The 22,224-nt window shown below is 38.2% G+C and overlaps 1 protein-coding gene across 1 annotated transcript; it reads left to right on the plus strand.

Moving 5' to 3' along the window:
* Positions 1 to 11,129: 11,129 nt before the first annotated feature.
* On the plus strand, positions 11,130 to 17,695 carry LOC135594728 (probable polygalacturonase). Its single transcript, XM_065085210.1, has 6 exons — positions 11,130 to 11,387; positions 15,070 to 15,437; positions 16,173 to 16,288; positions 16,557 to 16,731; positions 16,832 to 16,902; positions 16,992 to 17,695. The coding sequence occupies exons 1-6, from the start codon at positions 11,130 to 11,132 to the stop codon at positions 17,693 to 17,695; spliced, it is 1,692 nt and encodes a 563-aa protein (XP_064941282.1).
* The last annotated feature ends 4,529 nt before the right edge of the window (positions 17,696 to 22,224 follow it).

Here is a 22,224-nt window from a genome sequence, read left to right on the forward strand (position 1 = left end):
TTTGGTTTGAAGCTTGTTTTCATTTGTTTGCCTAGTTGACATGCATCGCATACCTTATCCTTAATAAACTTCATATTCGGAATCCCTCGTACTAATTCTTGAGATGAGATTTTAGATATTGTTTTCATGCTTGCATGACCTAATCTCCTATGCCAAAGCCAAGCATCATCATTTACGGCGGAGAAACACATTTCATTACCTAGTTCATCAAGATTGATGGTATAGACATTATTTTGTTTTAAAGCAATCATAGTCATGTTATGATTTGGTTTTTCAATAATGCACATATTTGATTCAAATCTAACGATATAACCTTTATCGCATAGTTGACTAATACTTAAGAGATTGTGTTTCAATCCATCAACTAGTAAAACATCATCAATGGAAAAACTAAATTTGTTACCAATAGTTCCCTTGCTAATGATTTTTCCTTTGTTGTTGTCTCCGAAGGTGACGTACCCTTCTTCTTTGCTAGTGAGCATAGAGAAATGAGATGGATCTCCAGTCATATGTCTTGAGCATCCACTATCAAGATACCATCTCTTGCTCCTAGCTTGTGGGTTTGTCTACAAAAGAGGATGATTTTTAGGTACCCATTTGATTTTGGGTGCCTCAAAAATTGACCCACTAATTTTGTTATTTATTATTGAATCTTTTATAGTTCCTTTAGGAACCCATATTAATTTTCGTGAACTAATTTTCCTAAATGGACATTTGTAGGCAATATGTCCGGATTTGCAATAGAAGTTGCATTTCATATAAGAGGAAACATGTAATGTAGGTCCTTTTATGAAAGTGGTAGGATTTTGATGTAATCCTTTTACAAATCCAATTCCATTTCTATTTGCGATGTGACCCTTGTGTGCAAGGATCATATCTAATCCTTTGCTGCCAACCTTAAACTTGTTTAAGGTTTCTTTAAGAAGCAAATTTTCATTTTTTATTACATCTAAATGCTCACACTTAGAGCATGGAGGAATTTGAAGATTCTCAAACTTATCTTGTAGCAAAGCATGCTCTTTCTTTAAGATACTTAACTTCTTGCTAACAATTCTACATTCATCAAATAATTCATGAAAAGCGATAGAGAGTTCTTCAAAAGATAAATATTCATTAAATAAATCACATACCTCTTCTCCTAAAGCCATTAGCGCGTAATGAGCAACTTGCTCGGTGTTGGACTCCTCTTCTTCGGACGCACTTGAATCATCCCACGTTGCCTTGAGCGCCTTCTTCTTTGATGTTCTCTTTTTGGCTTGAGGACAATCGTTCTTGTAGTGTCCCGATTTTTTGCATTCATAGCAAATCACTTGGTCCTTCTTTTGTTCAAATTTGTTTTTAAATTTGTTCTTTCTTAAGTATTTCTTAAATTTTTGAGTCAAAAGTGCAATGTCATTGTCACTGTCCTCATCACTTGATGTTCCTTTCAAGTGGTCTTCTTGTGATTTGAGTGCCATATCCTTCCTGTTCTTTGGAAGGGGGTTCTCGAGCTCGTCATGAGCTTGACATGTCATTTCGTAGGTCATTAGAGACCCAATGAGTTCTTCAAGAGGGAATGCTTTAAGGTCTTTGGCCTCTTGAATGGCCGTAACTTTTGGATCCCAACTTTTAGGGAGAGATCTTAAGATTTTAGTTACTAGTTCAAAGTTAGTAAAATCTTTACCAAGAGCTTTGAGTCCATTGATGACATCCGTAAACCGGGTGTACATGTCTTCGATGGACTCACTTGGTTTCATTCGGAAAAGTTTGTAAGAGTGCACAAGGATGTTGATTTTGGACTCTTTCACTCGGCTAGTGCCTTCATGAGTGACCTCAAGAGTTCTCCAAATATCAAAGGCCGAATCACAAATTGAAACACGATTAAATTCATTTTTGTCTAGTGCACAAAACAAGGCATTCATAGCCTTTGCATTTAAAGCAAAAACCTTCTTCTCCAATTCATTCCATTCACTCATCGGAAGAGAAGATTTTTGAAATCCGTTTTCAACAATAGACCAAAGCTCAAAGTCAATAGAAATGAGGAAGATTCTCATGCGAGTCTTCCAATATGTGTAATATGACCCATTAAACAAAGGTGGTCGTGCAATAGAGTGGCCCTCTTGCATGCCGGAGTAAGCCATCTCTCTTGGGTATTAAACCAAATATGAGAGATAACCTCGCTCTGATACCACTTGTTAGGATCGGAGCGGCACTAAGAGGGGGGGGGGGGGTGAATTAGTGCAGCGGATTAAAACTTCGGTTTTAGAAAAATCTTTCGTATGATAAGAACGAAACTTGAAAGACTTAACTTGAAAGCGTATTCTTGAAGTTGCGCAGCAAAGGTAATAAGGAACTAAAGCATGTAAGAAGGTTTGCAGTAATGTAAACAGCAATAATGAAATGCAAACCAGAGATTACGCCGATTTTAGAGTGGTTCGGTCAAATGACCTACATCCACTTGCGAGGCCCCTCTTCGATGAGGCTCCCACCTTCCACTAGCAAATCTCTTGAAATGGAAGGGTCAATACCCCTCTTACAACCTTTTACAAACAGCTCAACCTCTTACAAATTTTCAATAATAAAGAAGGAGGAGAACTCTCTAACAAAAGACTTATGCTAAGACTTTCTAAGACTTTTCTCTCAATCAAAATGCTTCTCAAAAGTTGTAACCTCAGCTGAGATTTGAGGGGTATTTATAGGCCTCAAGAGGATTCAAATTTTGGGCTCCAAAATTTGAATTCTCTTTGGGTTCCCGATACTGGCGGTGCCACTGCCCAGTGTTCGGGTGCTGGGAGGTGCAACCGCCCAGCCCAGGAGGTGTCACCGCCCAGCTCTCGGGTGCTGGGCAGTGCTACCGCCCAGCCAGGCGGTGCCACCGCCTGGTTCTCCGATTTCACTGGTTTGGCTTAATTTTAGCCCAAACCATATCTGACTTTGGGCCCAGTTGGCCCCTAACCAGGATATAGAATTATCTCTTAATCCTAATCCTAATTACAAGTGAACTACATAACAAAAACACATCCTAAGCAAGCTTTCAACCGCGAACGTCGAGTCTTGTTTCGGCGAGCTTTCCGACGAGCTTCTTCCGACGGACTCCCATCAAGCTCCCGATCTTGTGATGACTTTAACGAGTAGCCGAGCCTTCTCGGTGATCTCCGTGAACCTCCGACGATCTCTTCGGCGAACTTCCAAAAATTCCGATAGGTTCCCGATTTCTTCTCGGTTAGTTCCGGCAGCATCTCCGACGATTCTTCGGACTCTTAAACGTCCATCGATCTTGACTCCGGTATTCTTGCTTTGTGTTTTCTGGTTATCGTAGTTAATCCTGCACACTTAACTCAATAATATGGATTAGATCAATTAACCCATCAATTGATTTCATCATCAAAATCCGAGATTCAACAATACTAACACTATTATTTAATCATATCATTGAATCATTTATTTCTCTTGAAATCATTTGTTGCATCACATATAAAACTTAATTATATACCACTTGTACGAATGGCTCGTAATATGACTAGCAATTGCCACTAATCATTATATCATCACATTATAGTTTATGCCTTAATGGTATAAACTATATTGTCATGATATAAGAAGTATTGTAGGGGCAAATAATGTTAGTCAATAAAGCCTGGTGAGAATCATGACATAGGTAAGAAAGAAAAATAAATTTAAACTAAAACATAAAAATGAACCATGTCATAACTTCTCAACGAAAGTGATATTGCCACAAAGAAAGAAGAAAAAAATGCCTATCAAGGAGTACGAACTTGGTAGATCCAATCTAATCACAAGCTAAGTAAAAGGATCAACATGCAAAGCAGTCTCGCCAATAGAATATATCCTACATAAAACATTATAGAAGTCCTACAAAAAATGAAAGTGTTAAAAGGGTGCAATCTGATGTAAGACCTGTGGAAAGATGCTATATTATACAAGGCTACCGTATCAGATGATGTGAGCACCAATGAAAATTTTTTTTTCACATTTAGATAAGAATTTAAATCGATAATATATATGAATAATTTATGCATCATAAATCAGAAAATAAAAGATCTAAGGTATTTAATCTCAAGAACTTAGTTTATGATATCAATTGTAAACATAAAATCTGTAATATGCTATATGTAATATGAAAAAAAATTAATTCAGAATTAAAATTAAATAATAATATATCGGATCTACAATGTATATCTTTCGATTTCATCCGGAAAGAACTTTATGAAATCTACAAGGACACCGTCTTCGAATCTAAAACCCACTATATATCAATCTAAAAAGAGAACTAGATTCTCTTTTTTCACTCTTTATTTTTTTTTTTCTTATGACGACTTAGATTCGGAAGTTCAATAAAACAAAATAAGTATTAAAAAGGTATAATCTTGCAATTTACCCTAGTTGGATGTGATACTAGTTACAAGGCTACTGTATCAGATAATGTAAGAACCAATTAAAAAAGAAATTTCAGAAAAAAAATATGCCAAAGGGTCAAGCCAAAACATTATAATGATAACAAATAGGGCTGAAAATATTATAATGATAACAAATAGGTCTCGTGTCATGATTAAGAAAGTAGCAACCATTGTACAAGCCTATAAGGGCCAACTTGAAACAAATTAATCTTAATACGATGATAATCAATCCATTTAAGTTTATTAGAGCAGAGAGACAGATTAATTCATGATAGCTTTTGTCAAGTATAAATGGTTAAGACTTTACGATTTTATTATTGTGGTAACAAAAGACTTATATGTTGCTCAATAATATGTTGACTAAAATATATCATTGGAGTAGGACAAATCACATTTTAAAGGAGAGACCAGACTGTCTCAACAAACATGTTATTTTTAACCAAGAACAATATAACTATCTAAAGTTATGCATACTCTAGTTTGCAGTATAAATAATCTATAATTAGCTCGAATCAACATACTGAAATTAACTAATTACAACATAATTTACAATTAGCCTTCCTCTCTCTCTCTCTCTCTCTCTCTCTCCATCTCTCTCTATATATAGAACAAGAGCCGAGCCGTGGAAGCATTCTGTTTCCAACACATCTCTCTGACAATGGAGCACTCGCAGCCAAATGTATCTTCACTTTCAAATACCACGTAAGCACCCTATGTTGTAGAGGACAGGTCGATTTATTTGAGGAGAACTTTTTCTGTGATCATATCTGAATCATGTTATGCATGAACAGGCTTCGTTAGATCCTATAGAATAAAATAAATGAGGTGGGATGATTCAATATTCTATTTATTCCACTCCCTTATTTACAGTATGGAAACATATCCATTTCCTCTTCACCGATCCAATTCTATGACACTATCAGAGTGAAATAAGAGATCGAAGGAAGAACATAGGTTGGACTTTATTAGTAACAAGTAAATATTTTGTACGTAAAAAAATCAAGATATTAGGGGGATAAACACCAATCAAAAAATATGAGGCAATCCAAAAAACACTTGATTTTGATCAAATTTATAAGCCGACTTAGATATCGAGCATTTACCTATAAGAACTAAATTAGTTGCAATAAATAGTTGCAACCCTAGAAAATAGAATTTAGTAAATCTTTTCTTACATAGAGTCATTATATATGATAGGTGAAGATATGTATGAAAAGTAGATTTTATACGGATCTATTTTTGCCATTCATTTCATTCTTGCTCGAGCCGAACGATGAAAAATTATCATATTTGGTTCCTTTAGGGGGTGGATCCATAAGAATTCACCTATCCCAATAACAAAAGAACTTAACTAGAACGATACTATATTAAGAGGAAGTTGAGGGGTATCAACTTGTCCTATCCCATCTGAGCCTAAAATGCGGAGACATGCTCCGTGGGTTCGGAGCCGTCGTCATATGTCTCCAATACCGACAGCCTGAAGTTGAGGGGTATCAACTTGTCCTATACTTCCTGGGTGAAATGGGACCTGCCTGAGCCGCCTTCGCTAGACTCGCTCGGTGATTTTTGGAATTCACGCTAGAACTCGTCCAAGCGTTGGTTGACACGGGACAGCTGGGCCATGAGCGAGTCATCCACCAAGTCAAACGATACGGTGTCAAGCTCGAAGTGGGGTAGTGTTAGCAGGGTGCGGGTATGCTCTGCTCGGGCGAACCTCTCGGGTTCGTCGCTTGCTCTCGGGCTTCCCCCATCCCAACTTGCTACCCACTCGACCTTTGTCGGGTCGAGTCAGTTGGGGGAGCCGCTAGCCACACGATCTGAGGAATGAGCGGAGCGAGTGTCTGCATCATGCCCACCATGGCTTGCACTTGTTTGGTCAGGCTGACGAATGCCTCGGGTGTCATGGCCGAGGGTCCCATGGTTAGTCCAATAAGATGTGTATATTGGATCTTTTGAGACAATTATTGGTCTTAGAATGTAATTCTGATCGGTCAATAAAAATACATGTCAATATAATTTTTTTTTTTAGATTAGTTAATCTATCTTGGAAGGTAAAAATGGGTAGAGTAAACCTATTTTTATTTTATTTGAAATTAATGTCCTCTTCCTTTGCATGTAGGAAATGAATAAAATAAAACAATTAAATCACGAGAAGTGCTTCCATAGAAGTTAAACTTCCATTCATCTACATCTCTTGTTTCTTATTCCCATTCCTCCTTCCTATTGCAAGCTTTCTAATCTTTTCTATAGCAAGTGTTCCGATCCTTTCTATTGCAAGTATTTCGATCCTTTCTATTGCTAGCTTTCTAATCTTTCCTATTGCAAGTGTCCTAACCTTTCCTTACTGTAATTTTATCTCTACATTTGCTTTGAATATGAGGAACTTTGAATTGTTCTAGCCTTGCATTTGATATATCACCTGTTTAGACGTAACGATTTGAATCTATGAAACTTCCGAGATTCTGACCTTTCTACCTTATTATGGTTATAACTTTATGTACTGACCTCTGATTTGGACAAAACTTATTTGATCTGAATATAGACTCATAAACCTTTCTTTTAATAGTTTATTTTAAGAATTCGGAGTAAGTTTGCATATCCAAACTTCTGTTTCAAATAAGCCTACGAATTCTGCAAAATAGATATCGTAATTTCTAACCTTTTGATACTGAACTGCCTATAAGTCCCTGTTGGAAACTTTGATTTATTCCAAACTTCTTTTATTTTAAACTAGACATGTAGATCTTTCATTTGATACCTAGATTGAAAGATTTAGAGTCCAAATGCCTGCCTAGTTTTCTGTTGAACTGACCCTGTGAATTCTATAAAATTGAGATTTGTTCTTTGATCTTGGGTTACTAAATCTATTGTAACTCTTTGTTGAAAACTTTGATTCATACGAAAATTATTTTATTTGAAATAAGATTGAAATATCTTTCATAGTAGCTTTCTTGAGTATATTGGAGCACGATTGAAAGTTTGAATCATTTGTTCAATATGCCTCTCGAATTTTGCTAGAAATCGAGCTTTGGTCGATTTCACATATTCTTGTTTCATTCCTTTGGAAATTGATTTCATTTAGCTTTCTTGTCCAATTGAGCTTTATATTACTACTTTGAATTCTTGTATGCTCTTATCCTTAAAATTAGTTGCATTCTTGAAAACTATTGTGTAACGTTTATGCTATATCGTATTAACTTATATAGGCACATGTATATTCCATTATTCCGCATTTGCTTTCGATATGTGCCTATTCCAGTTTCATTCCTTTGGACATTGAATTCGATCTAACCTTCTTATTTGAATTGAGTTATATGTGATTGCTTGGAATCCTTGAATGATCTTGCTTTCATTTCCTTTCAAATCTGAATACATTTATGAAAGATTATGCTTGCATCGTATTGACTCGTAAAGGCGCATGTATGTTTTGTTGTTCCGTGTGTGCTTCCGATATGTGCTATTTATTGTTCATACTGTCCTTTTATACTTTGGTGTTTATGTGATATTGTGAACCTTTGCCAGAGATAGTAAAGGGAGTTATGCATAGAGCCTGCGATGCTTTACCTGCCCCCTCTGACTTCACCTAGACGTGGGTGGATGGAGCTCCCAGACATGGGAGACTTCTGTCTGGTGGTCATTCAGAAATGGATGAATCACATTCTATCTGTGGTCCCACTACACTTTATGTATGTTTGATATGATATCCAGAGCTTTGGTTGCTAGTCATAGGTGCCCAGCAAGCCAATCACGTGAGTGATGGCACGTGTGACTTGATACAGAATCTTTTTGCTTATTATATTTTGATGTATATCACTTTATAAATATTGCATATATGCATATATATTGTGATGTCCTCGGATTTGTGCAATGGGAATCGAATCGTGATGAGATCACGATAATGAGATCGATTCACCTTTAAACACATATCCTAAATAATCCCGGTTATAGGTTACTCAAGAGGGAAATCGTGATAACCGGACAGACTGGTGTGCTGTATACCCGTCCATATGATGGATGCAGCTGGTCTCATAGCTGCTCGTGTAGGGACACTAGGGATACAGTACAAGTGCTCATTGGAGAATGAGTTCACTGATTGATCCGCTTATGGAATGCTGGATATTTGATGATGCCTTATTGTCAGATAGTGATTCCGTAGTCCTAGTGGTATATCTGGTCCTTAGACTTGAGACACCAAGGATGTCTTGTATGAGTGCTCCACTCTTTGATACCAGACTTATAGGTTTGGCTGTCCCAGATCTAGTACAGTTGGTCATTGAGAGTGGTAGTCGACCTTACGAAGGCTATTTAGTGTCAATAGAGGATCATCCACTCTCGGCGTCATGAGAGGAATATCCCATGTGCTCTTGCTCAGACAAATCCTTAGCCAGGGTCATTCGGGTTGAGAGAGAAAGAATTCTCTGGGAGAATCTGATTAGAGCGAGACTCGAGTAGAAACCGTATGGGTTCGACAGCACCATGCTCGATATACGGTCTCTGGGATATTAGATGGATGAGGGACTATAGGTACACGGTAACTGAGGATAGACAGGTCTAATGGATTGGATTCCCCTATATCGTCTAGGGACTACGGCGTAGTGGCCTAGTACGTTCGTAGTCGATGAGTCAAGTGAATTATTACAAAGATAATAATTCACTGAGTTAGAAGGAGTTCTGATAGGTATGACTCACGGCCAGCTCGATATTGGGCCTAGAGGGTCACACACATATGGTAGGCATTGCGATGAGTAGAGGTTCGGATATGAGATATCCGACGGAGCCCTTGTCTTATTGGATGCAGATCCAATACCCACTAGGGGAGGACCCATTAGGGTTTGATAGGGGACCTCTATAAATAGGAGGGATTCAGAGCCTTATAGGCTAGAGCCTTTGTTTGTCTCTCCTATTCTCCTCCCCCTCTCCACCTCAGAGCAGGCCTGGAGTTTTGAGGAGCGTCGTCGCAGCCCTGCTGTGTGGATCACTGCTAGAGAGGAGGACGCTTGACCTCCTTCACCCTCTCCTAAAGATCTGCGAGTAAACAGGGATATACGATCTCCCTAGGTAACACAATATACTCTATACGCAGTTTTAAGTTTCGAGGATTTTGCACACCAATCTTCGCACGACGTTGAACATCTCTTTGGGAATCGGGGATTTTGTTTTCTTGTTCTTCCGCTGCGCATGTGATGTTGCCCCCAAGATTTTCCAACATTGGTTATGTATTTATGTATGCGCTTTAGATAAGAAAGATATGAATGCAACGTCAAATACGACGTTTCAGCTTCTGTTTCGTATTCGTTCTTTGATATGCTCTGAAATGGTTCATATGCCATTGATATATTCTGAAATATTTCCTACGCTATTGATATGTTCCGAAATGCTCCCTATGCCTCTGAAATGTTCCTACGCCATTGATATGCTTTGAAATATTCCATATGCCATTGATATATTCCAAAATGTTCCATTTGTCATTGATATGCTCCGAAACATTTCATACGTCGTTGGTATGCTCTGAAATGTTTCATTCGTTATTGATATGCTCCAATGATTCAATATTGTATTTATTTATTCCACTTCCTTATTTACAGTATCAAAACATATTCATTTCCTCTTCATCTATCCAAATCTATAACACTATCAGTGTGAAATAAGAGATCTAAGGAAGAACATAGGGGACTTTATTAGTAATAAGTAAATATTCTGTACGTAAAAAAATCATATTTGGTTCCTTCAGGGGGTGGATCCATAAGAATTCACCTATCCCAATAACAAAAAAACTTGACTAGAATGATACTATATTAAGAGGAAGTTTGCAGGGTGGCCATGGAAGGCTTAGGTCACACGTTGGTGAGGAAGTTCTGCTCGAACTCCCTGGTGAGCTGGTCAAAGGATAAGACCGAAGATTGGCGCAGTCGACTGAACCACGCTCGTACCAGTCCCCTTAGGGTGGTTGGAAATGCCCGGCACATCAATGCATCGGAGGTGCCATAGAGGGCCATCTGAGCCCGAAATGCGGAGACATGCTCTGCGGCATCGGAGCCGCCGTCATGTCTCCAATGCCGACAGCCTAAAGTTGAGGGGTCCCGACTTGTCCTGTACTTCCTGTGTGAAAGGGGACCTGCCTGAGTCACCTTCGCTAGACTAGCTCGGTGATTTTTGGAACTCGCGCTAGAACTCGTCCAAGCGTTGGTTGACCCGGGACAACTGGGCCCTGAGCGAGTCGTCCGCCAAGTTAAACGATACGGTGTTAGGCTCGAAGTGGGGTAGTGTGACTTAGCAAGGTGCGGGTATGCTCTGCTCGGGCGGACCTCTCGGGTTCGTCGCTTCATCTCGGGCTTCCCCCATCCCAACTTGCTACCCACTCGGCCTTTGTCGGGTCGGGTCAGTTGGGGGAGCCGCTAGCCACACGATCTAAGGAATGAATGGAGCGAGTGTCTGCATCATGCCCACCATGGCTTGCACTTGTTTGGTCAGGCTGAGGAATGCCTCGGGTGTCACAGCCGAGGGTCCCATGGTTAGTTCGAGGGGTGACAACCCCGGGTCATTGAAAAGGTGCTAGTAGCGATCTAGTGTCGAGGCCGGGATCGCCCCATCTCCGAGGGTGGGGAGGGACTGATTTCCAGGCTCGATGGAGGGGAGACCGGTCGGTGGTTCTCCCTCGGGGAGAGCTTCTACGTCATGCTTCTGTGACATGGCCCTCCTTCTAGTGCCAAAATGTTAGTGAACAAGTATACCATGGCTGATGAGTTAGCACGGTTTGGTCCACGGGTCAATGTCAGGAGCCTTCTGTCGAGTGAGCTAGATGACAAGGTGGTCGTGCCCTCGGGAAGGGATGCTTGTTGGCGTTGGTTGGGCTTTGACCGATTGATGGCTCGTCCTTGCACGTTGGATGGTGACCCCTGGGTTGAGACGCTTGCGGCTCGCGAGTGCTCATTCCCCTGCAGAAATGGCCCACGTCGGGTGATTCCCGACTATGGCCCCTTCGATGAGCAAGTCAGTAGTGGGTGGATTGTTTTCTATTTTTCTTCCCTCCTCTCCCCTCTGGCCGGATGCTGGCCAGGGGCTTTATACTATTGTACAAGGGTTAATAGCACGTCGGTTCGGCTTGGCCGCTAACTCTCGAGAGATGGGATGACACTTATGACCGAGCTCTCGGGATGGGACATGTAGAACAGCTTCTTGGTACGGTTCTGACTTGATGTGTGGCTTCAGTTGTGACGTATCTTGGACCCAAAATACGCTGTATCAAATAATACTATATTAAGAGCTAAAAAGGCTAAAGAGATAGGGCATAATTATTATGGAAAACCCGCATGGCCCAATGATATTTTATATTTTTTTCAGTAGTAATTCTAGGTACTATTACATAGGCTTGGTAATTCTAGAACCATCAATAGTAATGTAGGCTTTGAAAGTATTACCCAAATGGTACTTCGTTCCCGTATTATAAATACTCCATACAATGCCCAATAAGTTATTAGGTGTTTTTTTTAATGGTTTCAATACCAATGAGATTATCGATAGCACTTTTTTTTAAGAATATTAATAAATTTTAAAATATATTTCATCATCCAATAGCTACAATAGTCTTTTTGATTAGCAGCTCTTTGGTTAGGTACTAGGGCAACATTATCTATTGATAAATCGCTAACTTTAAGTATTTTTTAACTTAATTCAACTATGAAATACCTGGATATAAGTATCTAAGAATAGTGACTTCAAAGTTACTATTCTTAGATACATTAATTTGATTATGATTATTTCATGAAAATACATATTGTGCCAAAGATTAAAAATAAAATTTCTTCTTTCTTTACAAATTTTTATTTCTATTTTTATTAGAAAAAGAAGATGAAATAATTGTAATGAATTTAAAATGAAAACTTATTCTTAGGTAAATCAATTGTGAAATGTTTTTGTAGAGTGTCCAATATCTCTTTTACATCTTCTATGTGAACATATTCAATTCTCATAGGATCTTCTTGACTCTTATTTAAAGGGTCCAAAAATATGCATATATTGGATCTTTTGAGACAATTATTGGTCTTGGAATGTAATTCTGATTGGTCAATAAAAATACATGTCAATATAATTTTTTTTTATTTTTTTTATATTAGTTAATCTATCTTGGAAGGTAAAAATGGGTAGAGTAAACCTATTTTTATTTTATTTGAAATTAATATCCTCTTCCTCTGCATGTAGGAAATGAATAAAATAAATCAATTAAATCACGAGAAGTGCTTCCTTAGAAGTTAAACTTCCATTCATCTACATCTCTTGTTTTTTATTCCCATTCCCATAAGAATTAATACTATGATTCACATTACGAATAGGCATAGATATATCATCTTGACGATAACTTCTATCTTGAGAGTTATTCACAATCTCCCCTAATGTATAATCTAATATATAAATCAATTGATTCCATCAGGTTAGTTATATGTTGTGTTGTGTCAACTATATCCATATAAGGTGGTGAGATGATATATGGAGCAGTTATGTATTTAGGGCCCTTTATGCAAATGGATGCATCTCTAACTCTATATATATTACTTCTCAATACAATTTCTTTCAAATTTAATAAAATTTTATGTATCAATTCTTCAATACTTATTATCGTAGAATATTCATGCAACACTTTCTCAGAGTTTGCATATGGGATACATGTTCCTTCTAATTCTCAAGTAAAGCCCTTTGCATTGCAATAGCTATGATATTGGCTTGACCTTTCATAAGCGATGATGGAACGAAAAGACTATTATAAAAATATTTATGTCTACTCTTGATTCAACATACCTCTATTGTAGTGTTCTAGTGGATCCTGCTACTTCCTCTCAAATCATACTATACTAATACTATTATTTAATCATATCATTGAATCATTTATTTCTCTTGAAATCATTTGTTACATCACGTACAAAACTTAATTATATACCACTTCTACAAATGGCTCGTAATATGACTAGCAATTGCCACTAATCGTTATATCATCACATTATAGTTTATGCCTTAATGGTATAAACTATATTGTCATGATATAAGAAGTACCGTAGGGGCAAATAATGTTAGTCAAGAAAGCCAGGTAAGAATCATGATGTAGGCAAGAAAGAAAAATAAATTTAAACTAAAACATAAAAACGAACCATGTCATAACTTCTCAACGAAAGTGATATTGCCACAAAGAAAGAAGAAAAGAATGCCTTTCACGGAGCAAGAACTTGGGAGATCCAATCTAATCACTAGCTAAGTGTTAATAGGCAGTCTCGCCAATAAAATATATCCTACATAAAACATTATAGAAGTCCAACAAAAAATAAAAGTGTTAAAAGGGTGCAAATCTGATGTAAGACCTGAGGGAAGATGCTATATTATACAAGGCTATTGTATCAGATGATGTGAGCACCAATGAAAATTTTTTTTTACACATTTAGATAAGAATTTAAATCGATAATATACATGAATAATTTATGCATCATAAATCAGAAAATAAAAGATCTAAGGTATTTAATCTTAAGAACTTTGGTTCTGAAATCAATTGTAAACATAAAATATGTAATATGCTATATGTAATATGAAAAAAAATTAATTCAGAATTAAAATTAAATAATAATATATCGGATCTAAAATGCATATCTTTCGATGTCAACTGGAAAGAACTTTATGAAATCTACAGGGACACCATCTTCGGATCTAAAACCCACTATATATCAATCTAAAAAGAGAACTAGATTCTCTTTTTCACTCTTTATATTTTATTTTCATATGACGACTTAGATTCGGAAGTTCAATAAAACAAAATAAGTATTAAAAAGGTATAATCTTGCAATTTACCCTAGTTGGATGTAATAATAGTTACAAGGCTACTGTATCAGTTAATTTAAGAACCAATTAAAAAAGAAATTCCCATGATATGGTTCAACGTATTGTTAGAGTAACAATAATTTCAGAAAAAAAATATGCCAAAGGGTCAAGCCAAAACATTATAATGATAACAAATAGGGTTGAAAATATTATAATGATAACAAATAGGTCTCGTGTCATGATTAAGAAAGTAGCAACCATTGTACAAGCCTATAAGGGTCAACTAGAAACAAATTAATCTTAATACGATGATAATCAATCCATTTAAGTTTATTAGAGCAGAGAGACAGATTAATTCATGATAGCTTTTGTCAAGTATAAATGGTTAAGACTTTACGATTTTATTATTATGGTAACAAAAGACTTATGTGTTGCTTAATAATATGTCGACTAAAATATATCATTGGAGTAGGACAAATCACATTTTAAAGGAGAGACCAGACTGTCTCAACAAACATGTTATTTTCAACCAAGAACAATATAACTATCTAAAGTTATGCATACTCTAGTTTGTAGTATAAATAATCTATAATTAGCTCGAATCAATATACTGAAATTAACTAATTACAACATAATTTATAATTAGCCTTCCTCTCTCTCTCTCTCTCTCTCTGTCTCTCTCTCCATCTCTCTCTATATATAGAACAAGAGCCGAGCTGTGGAAGCATTCTGTTTCCGACACATCTCTTTGACAATGGAGCACTCGCAGCAAATATTCTGTGTAACACCTCTTCTCCTTTTCTTTTCTTTTTCCCAGTAATCCTATCTCAAAGCTTTAATCCTTCAAACTCCAACTTTTCTCGGTTACGTGTAGGTGTCGATGATTTTAGTGCTGTGGACGGTGGTAACAGTCGCGTTCATAGGGATCGCTGAGGGCCATCGCCACCACCGGTGGGCAGGTGGTGCGACGGAGCTAGAAGCCTTCCACTACGCGGCGGCGGGGGCAGGAGGATGCCGGGCCCACGTGGCCAGCCTGACGGACTTCGGCGGGGTGGGCGACGGGGTTACCTCCAACACGGCGGCCTTTGCGGCGGCCGTGGCCAACCTCAGTAAGTTGGCGTCCGATGGCGGCGCGATGCTGGTGGTGCCGGCCGGCCGGTGGCTCACCGGGCCCTTCAACCTCGCCGACCACTTCACCCTCTTCCTCGACCACGACGCCGTCATCCTCGCCACTCAGGTCCGCCTCCCTCCTCCGCCCCCTTCCCCCACCTTCTCCTCCATCTATTTCGATGTAGAGTGCATGTTCATAATCGTTCACGGCTTGTTTGCCATTACCATCGCCTCTATCATCCGCGTTGCCTTCATCCTCGGTGGTGATTATGGCTAGTAGGCCTTCCCATCGAGTCCGTTCATCTGACAGCTCTCGCCAGATGAATGGTGACGATGAAGAATAGATTCGTCACTGGTGAGCCCCACCAGAACGTTACATAGCGAGTCTATACTATTCTAACGTTTCCTTCATCTCATCTCCAAGGAGAATTCACAAGTCTAATCCGATGTGCATAGTCACCGCTTTGGACTGATGAGGGAAAAGAAGTGAACTAAGCCACTACAAATCTAAATTTGTCTTGATAATATTAATTTCTGAAATATTTACAATTTGTATGGTAGATTTTTGACTATTTAGTATCTCTACTTTGATCTCTCAAAATAAGAAAACAGTAATATTTATATTGTTTTATTATTATTATTATTATTATTATTATTATTATTATTATTTCTCTTGTATGTCATATCCTTGTATGTGAACATCAATAATCTTGGATTAGAATCCACATAAAAAATTTCCTTTCAAATTTCAAGATCTTGAAGATTACGCTTCAAAATTAATAAGTTTTAATTGAGAATGGCATTCTTTTGTTCAATCTGCATCAACTAAGACAATTCATATCATGGTGATATGCTTGTGCTGGATATCAACGAGTGGCCGATCATTGACCTTTTGCCCTCCTACGGTAGAGGAAGAGATGCGCCTGGGGGTAGATACAGTAATCTCATCATGGGATATAACCTAACCGATGTGGTCATAACAGGTAGTATATACGTTGCATATTTTCAGTACTTCTATCACATTACTTCTAAATTCATAAAGCCTGCGTCGTGTTGTCATTCCATGATCCCCTAAAATTTAGATAAAAAAATTATTTTTAATCAAAAACTATAACATTTAATTATGTTTTGGCGTGCTTTGATTGACAAGAAGACGCATATAACTATATCATCATCTAACTTGTTTGCATCATAGATGGGAACAGAATATAATTTGATTGTGATGCTAACAAGTTTTATTGTTATTTTTAGGGAATAATGGAACTATCGATGGACAAGGTGAAACCTGGTGGAAAATGTTCCGTAACAAAGAACTCAATTACACTCGTGGATACCTCATTGAATTGATGTACTGCAAACAAGTGCTGATTTCCAACATTACATTGGTTAACTCTCCATCGTGGAATGTCCATCCAGTGTACAGCAGGTTTATATTAATAATCTACTTTCAGAACACTTGAAGGCTTCTTTTGCTTTCCATTCTATTGTTACAATCTGATGTTAACGTGAATGAATGCACTGTGCAGCCACGTAATCGTCTCAGGCATCACAATTCTTGCACCGGTCAACTCTCCCAACACTGATGGGATCGATCCAGGTGGATATCGTACCTACATTTAGTTGGGTTGTAGATTCTATGTTGCTGTTTCGATTGATTCTTTTTGGTGGTTTCTCTCTTCTTCGCAGACTCATCCTCCAATGTCCGCATTGAGGACTGCTACATAGTCTCAGGCGATGACTGCATCGCCATTAAAAGCGGTTGGGATGAGTACGGGATTGCATTCAACATGTCAAGCAAACACATAGTGATCAGACGGCTCACCTGCATCTCCCCCACGAGCGCTGTCATCGCCCTGGGAAGCGAGATGTCGGGAGGAATCCAAGATGTCCGGGCCGAAGACATCACGGCCATCCACTCCGAATCCGGCGTCAGGATCAAGACGACCATCGGAAGGGGAGCTTACGTGAAGGACATATTCGTGAGAAGAATGAATCTGCACACGATGAAGTGGGTCTTCTGGATGACGGGCACCTACGGGCAGCACCCGGACGACAAATTTGATCCGAAAGCCATTCCGGTGGTGCAGAATATCAGTTACAGCAACGTGGTGGCCGAGAACGTGACCATGGCCGCGAAGCTGGAGGGGATTCCCGGCGCGCCCTTCACCGGAATATGCATCTACAATGTGACGGCGGAGGTGGTGAAGTCGAAGAAGCCGATTTGGAACTGCACCGACGTGGAGGGCGTATCGAGTCACGTGACGCCCACTCCCTGTGCGCAGATTCCGGAATATCCAGATCGTATAACGCATTGCCCCTTCCCTGAAGATGATCTACCTGTGAATGGTGTTGGGCTAGAGGAGTGTGCTTATCACAGAGCCAAGCCATGAGTTGAGATGCTTTCTACAACTCATGGTTTAATGGCATAACCTATGATGTCCTGAAGCTTGGCAGATTAAAATGTTTGCCTTGAACAAAGGCAGATGTAATTGATCATATATCATACTTGGGAGGAACGATATCCAAAAATATTTCATTGCTATAAATATGGATTATTGAAAAAATAAGACATGTTATTTATTTGAATACTTTTCTTCAACTTCCAAGTGTTATATTCTTTATTTGATACCAATAGTTGAAATGAATTTTTCAAAGAGAGGATGACTTATGATTGTCACTAAAACGATTGATTTTATCCCTAACATTTGAATTCATAACCAAATGTATCTTCACTTCATAAGCACCCTATGTTATAGAGGACAGGTCGATTTATTTGAGGAGAACTTTTTCTATGATCATATCTGAATCATGTTATGCATGAACAGGCTTCGTTAGATCCTATAGAATAAAATAAGCGAGGTGGGATGATTCAATATTCTATTTATTCCACTTACTTATTTACAGTATGGAAACATATTCATTTCCTCTTCATCGATCCAAATCTATAATACTATCATAGTGAAATAAGAGATCTAAGGAAGAACATAGGTTGGACTTTATTAGTAACAAGTAAATATTTTTTCCGTAAAAAAAAAAAAGATATTAGGGGGATAAACACCGATAAAAAAATATGAGGTAATCCAAAAAAACACTTGATTATGATCAAATTTATAAGCTGACTTGGATATCGAGCATTTACCTATAAGAACTAAATTAGTTGCAATAAATAGTTGCAACCCTAGAAAATAGAATTTAGTAAATCTTTTCTTATATATGTATGATATGTGAAGATATGTATGAAAAGTAGATTTTATACGGATCTATTTTTGCCATTCATTTCATTCTTGCTCGAGCCGAATGATGAAAAATTATCATATTTGGTACCTTCAGGGGGTGGATCCATAAGAATTCACCTATCCCAATAACAAAAAAACTTGACTAGAACGATACTATATTAAGAGGAAGTTCGCAGGGTGGCCATGGAAGGCCTAGGTCTCACGTTGGTGAGGAAGTTCTGCTCGAACTCCCTGGTGAGCTGGTCAAAGGACAAGACCGAAGATTGGCGCATTCGGTTGAACTACGCTCGTACCGGTCCCCTTAGGGTGGTCGGAAATGCCCGGCACATCAATGCATCTGAGGTGCCATAGAGGGCCATTTGAGCCCGAAATGCGTAGACATGCTCCGTGGGATCGGAGCCGCCGTCATATGTCTCCAATACCGACAGCCTGAAGTTGAGGGGTACCGACTTGTCTTGTACTTCTTGTGTGAAATGGGACCTGCTTGAGCTGCCTTCGCTAGACTCGCTCGGTGATTTTTGGAACTCGTACTAGAACTCGTCGAAGCGTTGGTTGACCCGGGATAACTGGGCCCTGAGCGAGTCGTCCACCAAGTCAAACGATACGATGTCAGGCTTGAAGTGGGTAGTGTGACTTAGCAGGGTGTGGGTATGCTCTGCTCGGGCGAACCTCTCGGGTCCGTCGCTTGCTCTCGGGCTTCTCCCATTCCGACTTGCTACCCACTCGGCCTATATCGGGTCGAGTCAATTGGGGTAGCCGCTAGCCACACGATCTGAGGAATGAGCGGATCGAGTGTCTTCATCATGCCCACCATGGCTTGCACTTGTTTGGTCAGGCTGAGGAATGCCTCGGGTGTCAAGGCTGAGGGTCCCATGGTTAGTCCAATAATATGTGTATATTGGATCTTTTGAGATAATTATTGGTCTTAGAATGTAATTATGATCGGTCAATAAAAATACATGTCAATATAAATTTTTTTTATTTTTTTAGATTAGTTAATCTATCTTGCAAGGTAAAAATGGGTAGAGTAAACCTATTTTTATTTTATTTGAAATTAATGTCCTCTTCCTCTGCATGTAGTAAATGAATAAAATAAATCAATTAAATCACGAGAAGTGCTTCCATAGAAGTTAAACTTCCATTCATCTACATCTCTTGTTTCTTATTCCCATTCCTCCTTCCTATTGCAAGCTTTGTAATCTTTTCTATTGTAAGTGTTCCGATCCTTTCTATTGCAAGTGTTTCGATCCTTCCAATTGCAAGCTTTCTAATCTTTCCTATTGCAAGCGTCCTAACCTTTCTTTACTGCTATTTTATCTCTACATTTGCTTTGAATATGAGAAACTTTGAATTGTTCTAGCCTTGTATTTGATATATCTCCTGTTTAGATGTAACGATTTAAATCTGTGAAACTTTCGAGATTATGACCTTTCTACCTTGTTATGGTTATAACTTTATGCACTGACCTCTGATTTGGACAATGCTTATTTGATCTGAATATAGACTCATAATCCTATCTTTCAATAGCTTATTTTAAGAATTCAGAGTAAGTTTGCCTATCCAAACTTCTATTTCAAATAAGCCTATGAATTATGTAAAACAGGGATCATAATTTCTGACCTTTTGATACTGAACTGCCTATAAGTCCCTGTTGGAAACTTTGATTTATTCAAGCTTATTTCATTTTAAACTAGACATGTAGATCTTTCATTTGATACTTAGATTGAAAGATTTAGAGTCCAAATACCGGCCCAGTTTTCTGTTGAAACTGACCTTGTGAATTCTATAAAATTGAGATTTGTTCTTTGATCTTGGGTTACTAAATCTATTGTAACTCTTTGTTGAAACTTTGATTCATACAAAAATTATTTATTTTGAAATAAGATTGAAATATCTTTCACAATAGCTTTCTTGATTATATTGGAGCATGATTGATAGTTTGAATCATTTGTTCAATGTGCCTCTCGAATTCTACTAGAAATCGAGCTTTGGTCGATTTCACATATTCTGGTTTCATTCCTTTGGAAATTGATTTCATTTAGCTTTCTTGTCCAATTAAGATTTATATTACTGCTTTGAATTATTGTATACTCTTGTCCTTAAAATTATTTGCATTCTTGAAAATTATTGTGTAACGTTTATGCTATATCCTATTAACTCATATAGGCACATGTATATCTCATTGTTCCGCATTTGCTTTCGATATATGCCTATTCCAGTTTTATTCCTTTGGACATTGAATTCTATCTAACCTTCTTATTTGAATTGAGTTATATGTGATTGCTTGGAATTCTTGAATGCTCTTGCTTTCATTTCCTTTCAAATCTGAATACATTTGTGAAAGATTATACTTGCATCGTATTGACTCGTAAAGGCATATGTACGTTTTGTTGTTTCACATGTGCTTCCGATATGTGCTATTTATTGTTCATACTGTCCTTTTGTACTTTCGTGTTTGTGGGATATTGTGAACCTTTGCCAGAAATGGTAAAGGGAGTTATGCATAGAGCCAGCGATGCTCTATCGGCCCACTCTGACTTCACCTAGATGTGGGTGGATGGAGCTCCCAAATGTGCGAGACTTCTGTCTGGTGGTCATTCAGAAATGGATGAATCACATTTTGTCTGCGGTCCCACTACACTTTCTGTATGTTTGATATGATATCCAGAGCTTTGGTTATGTATTTATGTATGCGCTTTGGATAAGAAAGATATGAATGCAACGTTAAATACGACGTTTCAGTTTCTGTTTCGTATTCGTTCTTTGATATGCTCTGAAATGGTTCATATGTCGTTGATATGTTCTGAAATATTTCCTACGCTATTGATATGTTCTGAAATGCTCCCTATGCCTCTGAAATATTCCTACGCCATTGATATGCTTTGGAATATTCCATATGTCATTGATATGTTCCGAAATATTCCATTTGTCATTGATATGCTCCGAAACATTTCATACGCCGTTGATAAGCTTTGAAATGTTTCATTCGTTATTGATATGCTCCGATGATTCAATATTGTATTTATTCCACTTCCTTATTTACAATATGGAAACAAATTCATTTCTTCTTCATCTATCCAAATCTATAACACTATCAGAGTGAAATAAGAGATCTAAGGAAGTGTTGGGTCCAGTCCATATGTGGGCTTGGACAATTGGGCCTTTTGAGCCCAAATCACTAATTGAAAGAAAGGGCAAAAGGTTCGGGTAGCAAAAAAAAATGAGAGCGTGCAGCATGCGTGTGTGCAGATGAGCGTGCAGCGAGCGGCGGTGCAGAGAGAGAAGAAGAGAGAAAGATTAGGTTTATGAGTTTTCTGCTTGACGATCGACAACCAAACGTTGTCATTTTTTACCCAAATTTTATGTAGAGAATGCTTGCAGCAAACTCTACAATCCTAACGGTGTTGATCTACAGTTTACCCTCTCTAAGATACTTTCCTGCTATATCCACTCTGTGAGACCTAGAATTCTCTTTTGAGGAGATCCATCTGATATGCTAGAGCCATTCTTGATGTTATTGTGATCCTCTGATTATTCTAGAGAAGACCTATTGTAAACCTGTTATCATTATTATTGATAGTGGAAGTTTAAAATGGACTATGGTCCTGTAGTTTTTTCCACACTAGGTTTTCCACGTTAAAAGATTTAGTCTCACTATATGATTGATTATTTGCTCTATTGTT

This window comes from Musa acuminata, chromosome BXJ1-2, assembly GCF_036884655.1.
Source record: "Musa acuminata AAA Group cultivar baxijiao chromosome BXJ1-2, Cavendish_Baxijiao_AAA, whole genome shotgun sequence".
NCBI lineage: Eukaryota > Viridiplantae > Streptophyta > Magnoliopsida > Zingiberales > Musaceae > Musa > Musa acuminata.

What these genes read in the sequence shown, in the direction of transcription:
- LOC135594728 (XM_065085210.1), top strand. Translation starts at nt 11,130, where the DNA reads ATGGCTGATGAGTTAGCACGGTTTGGTCCACGGGTCAATGTCAGGAGC. An exon ending in ATGGCCCCTTCGATGAGCAA is followed by an intron (nt 11,388 to 15,069) that starts GTCAGTAGTGGG and finishes GGTTACGTGTAG; the next exon opens with GTGTCGATGATTTTAGTGCT. An exon ending in AACCGATGTGGTCATAACAG is followed by an intron (nt 16,289 to 16,556) that starts GTAGTATATACG and finishes TGTTATTTTTAG; the next exon opens with GGAATAATGGAACTATCGAT.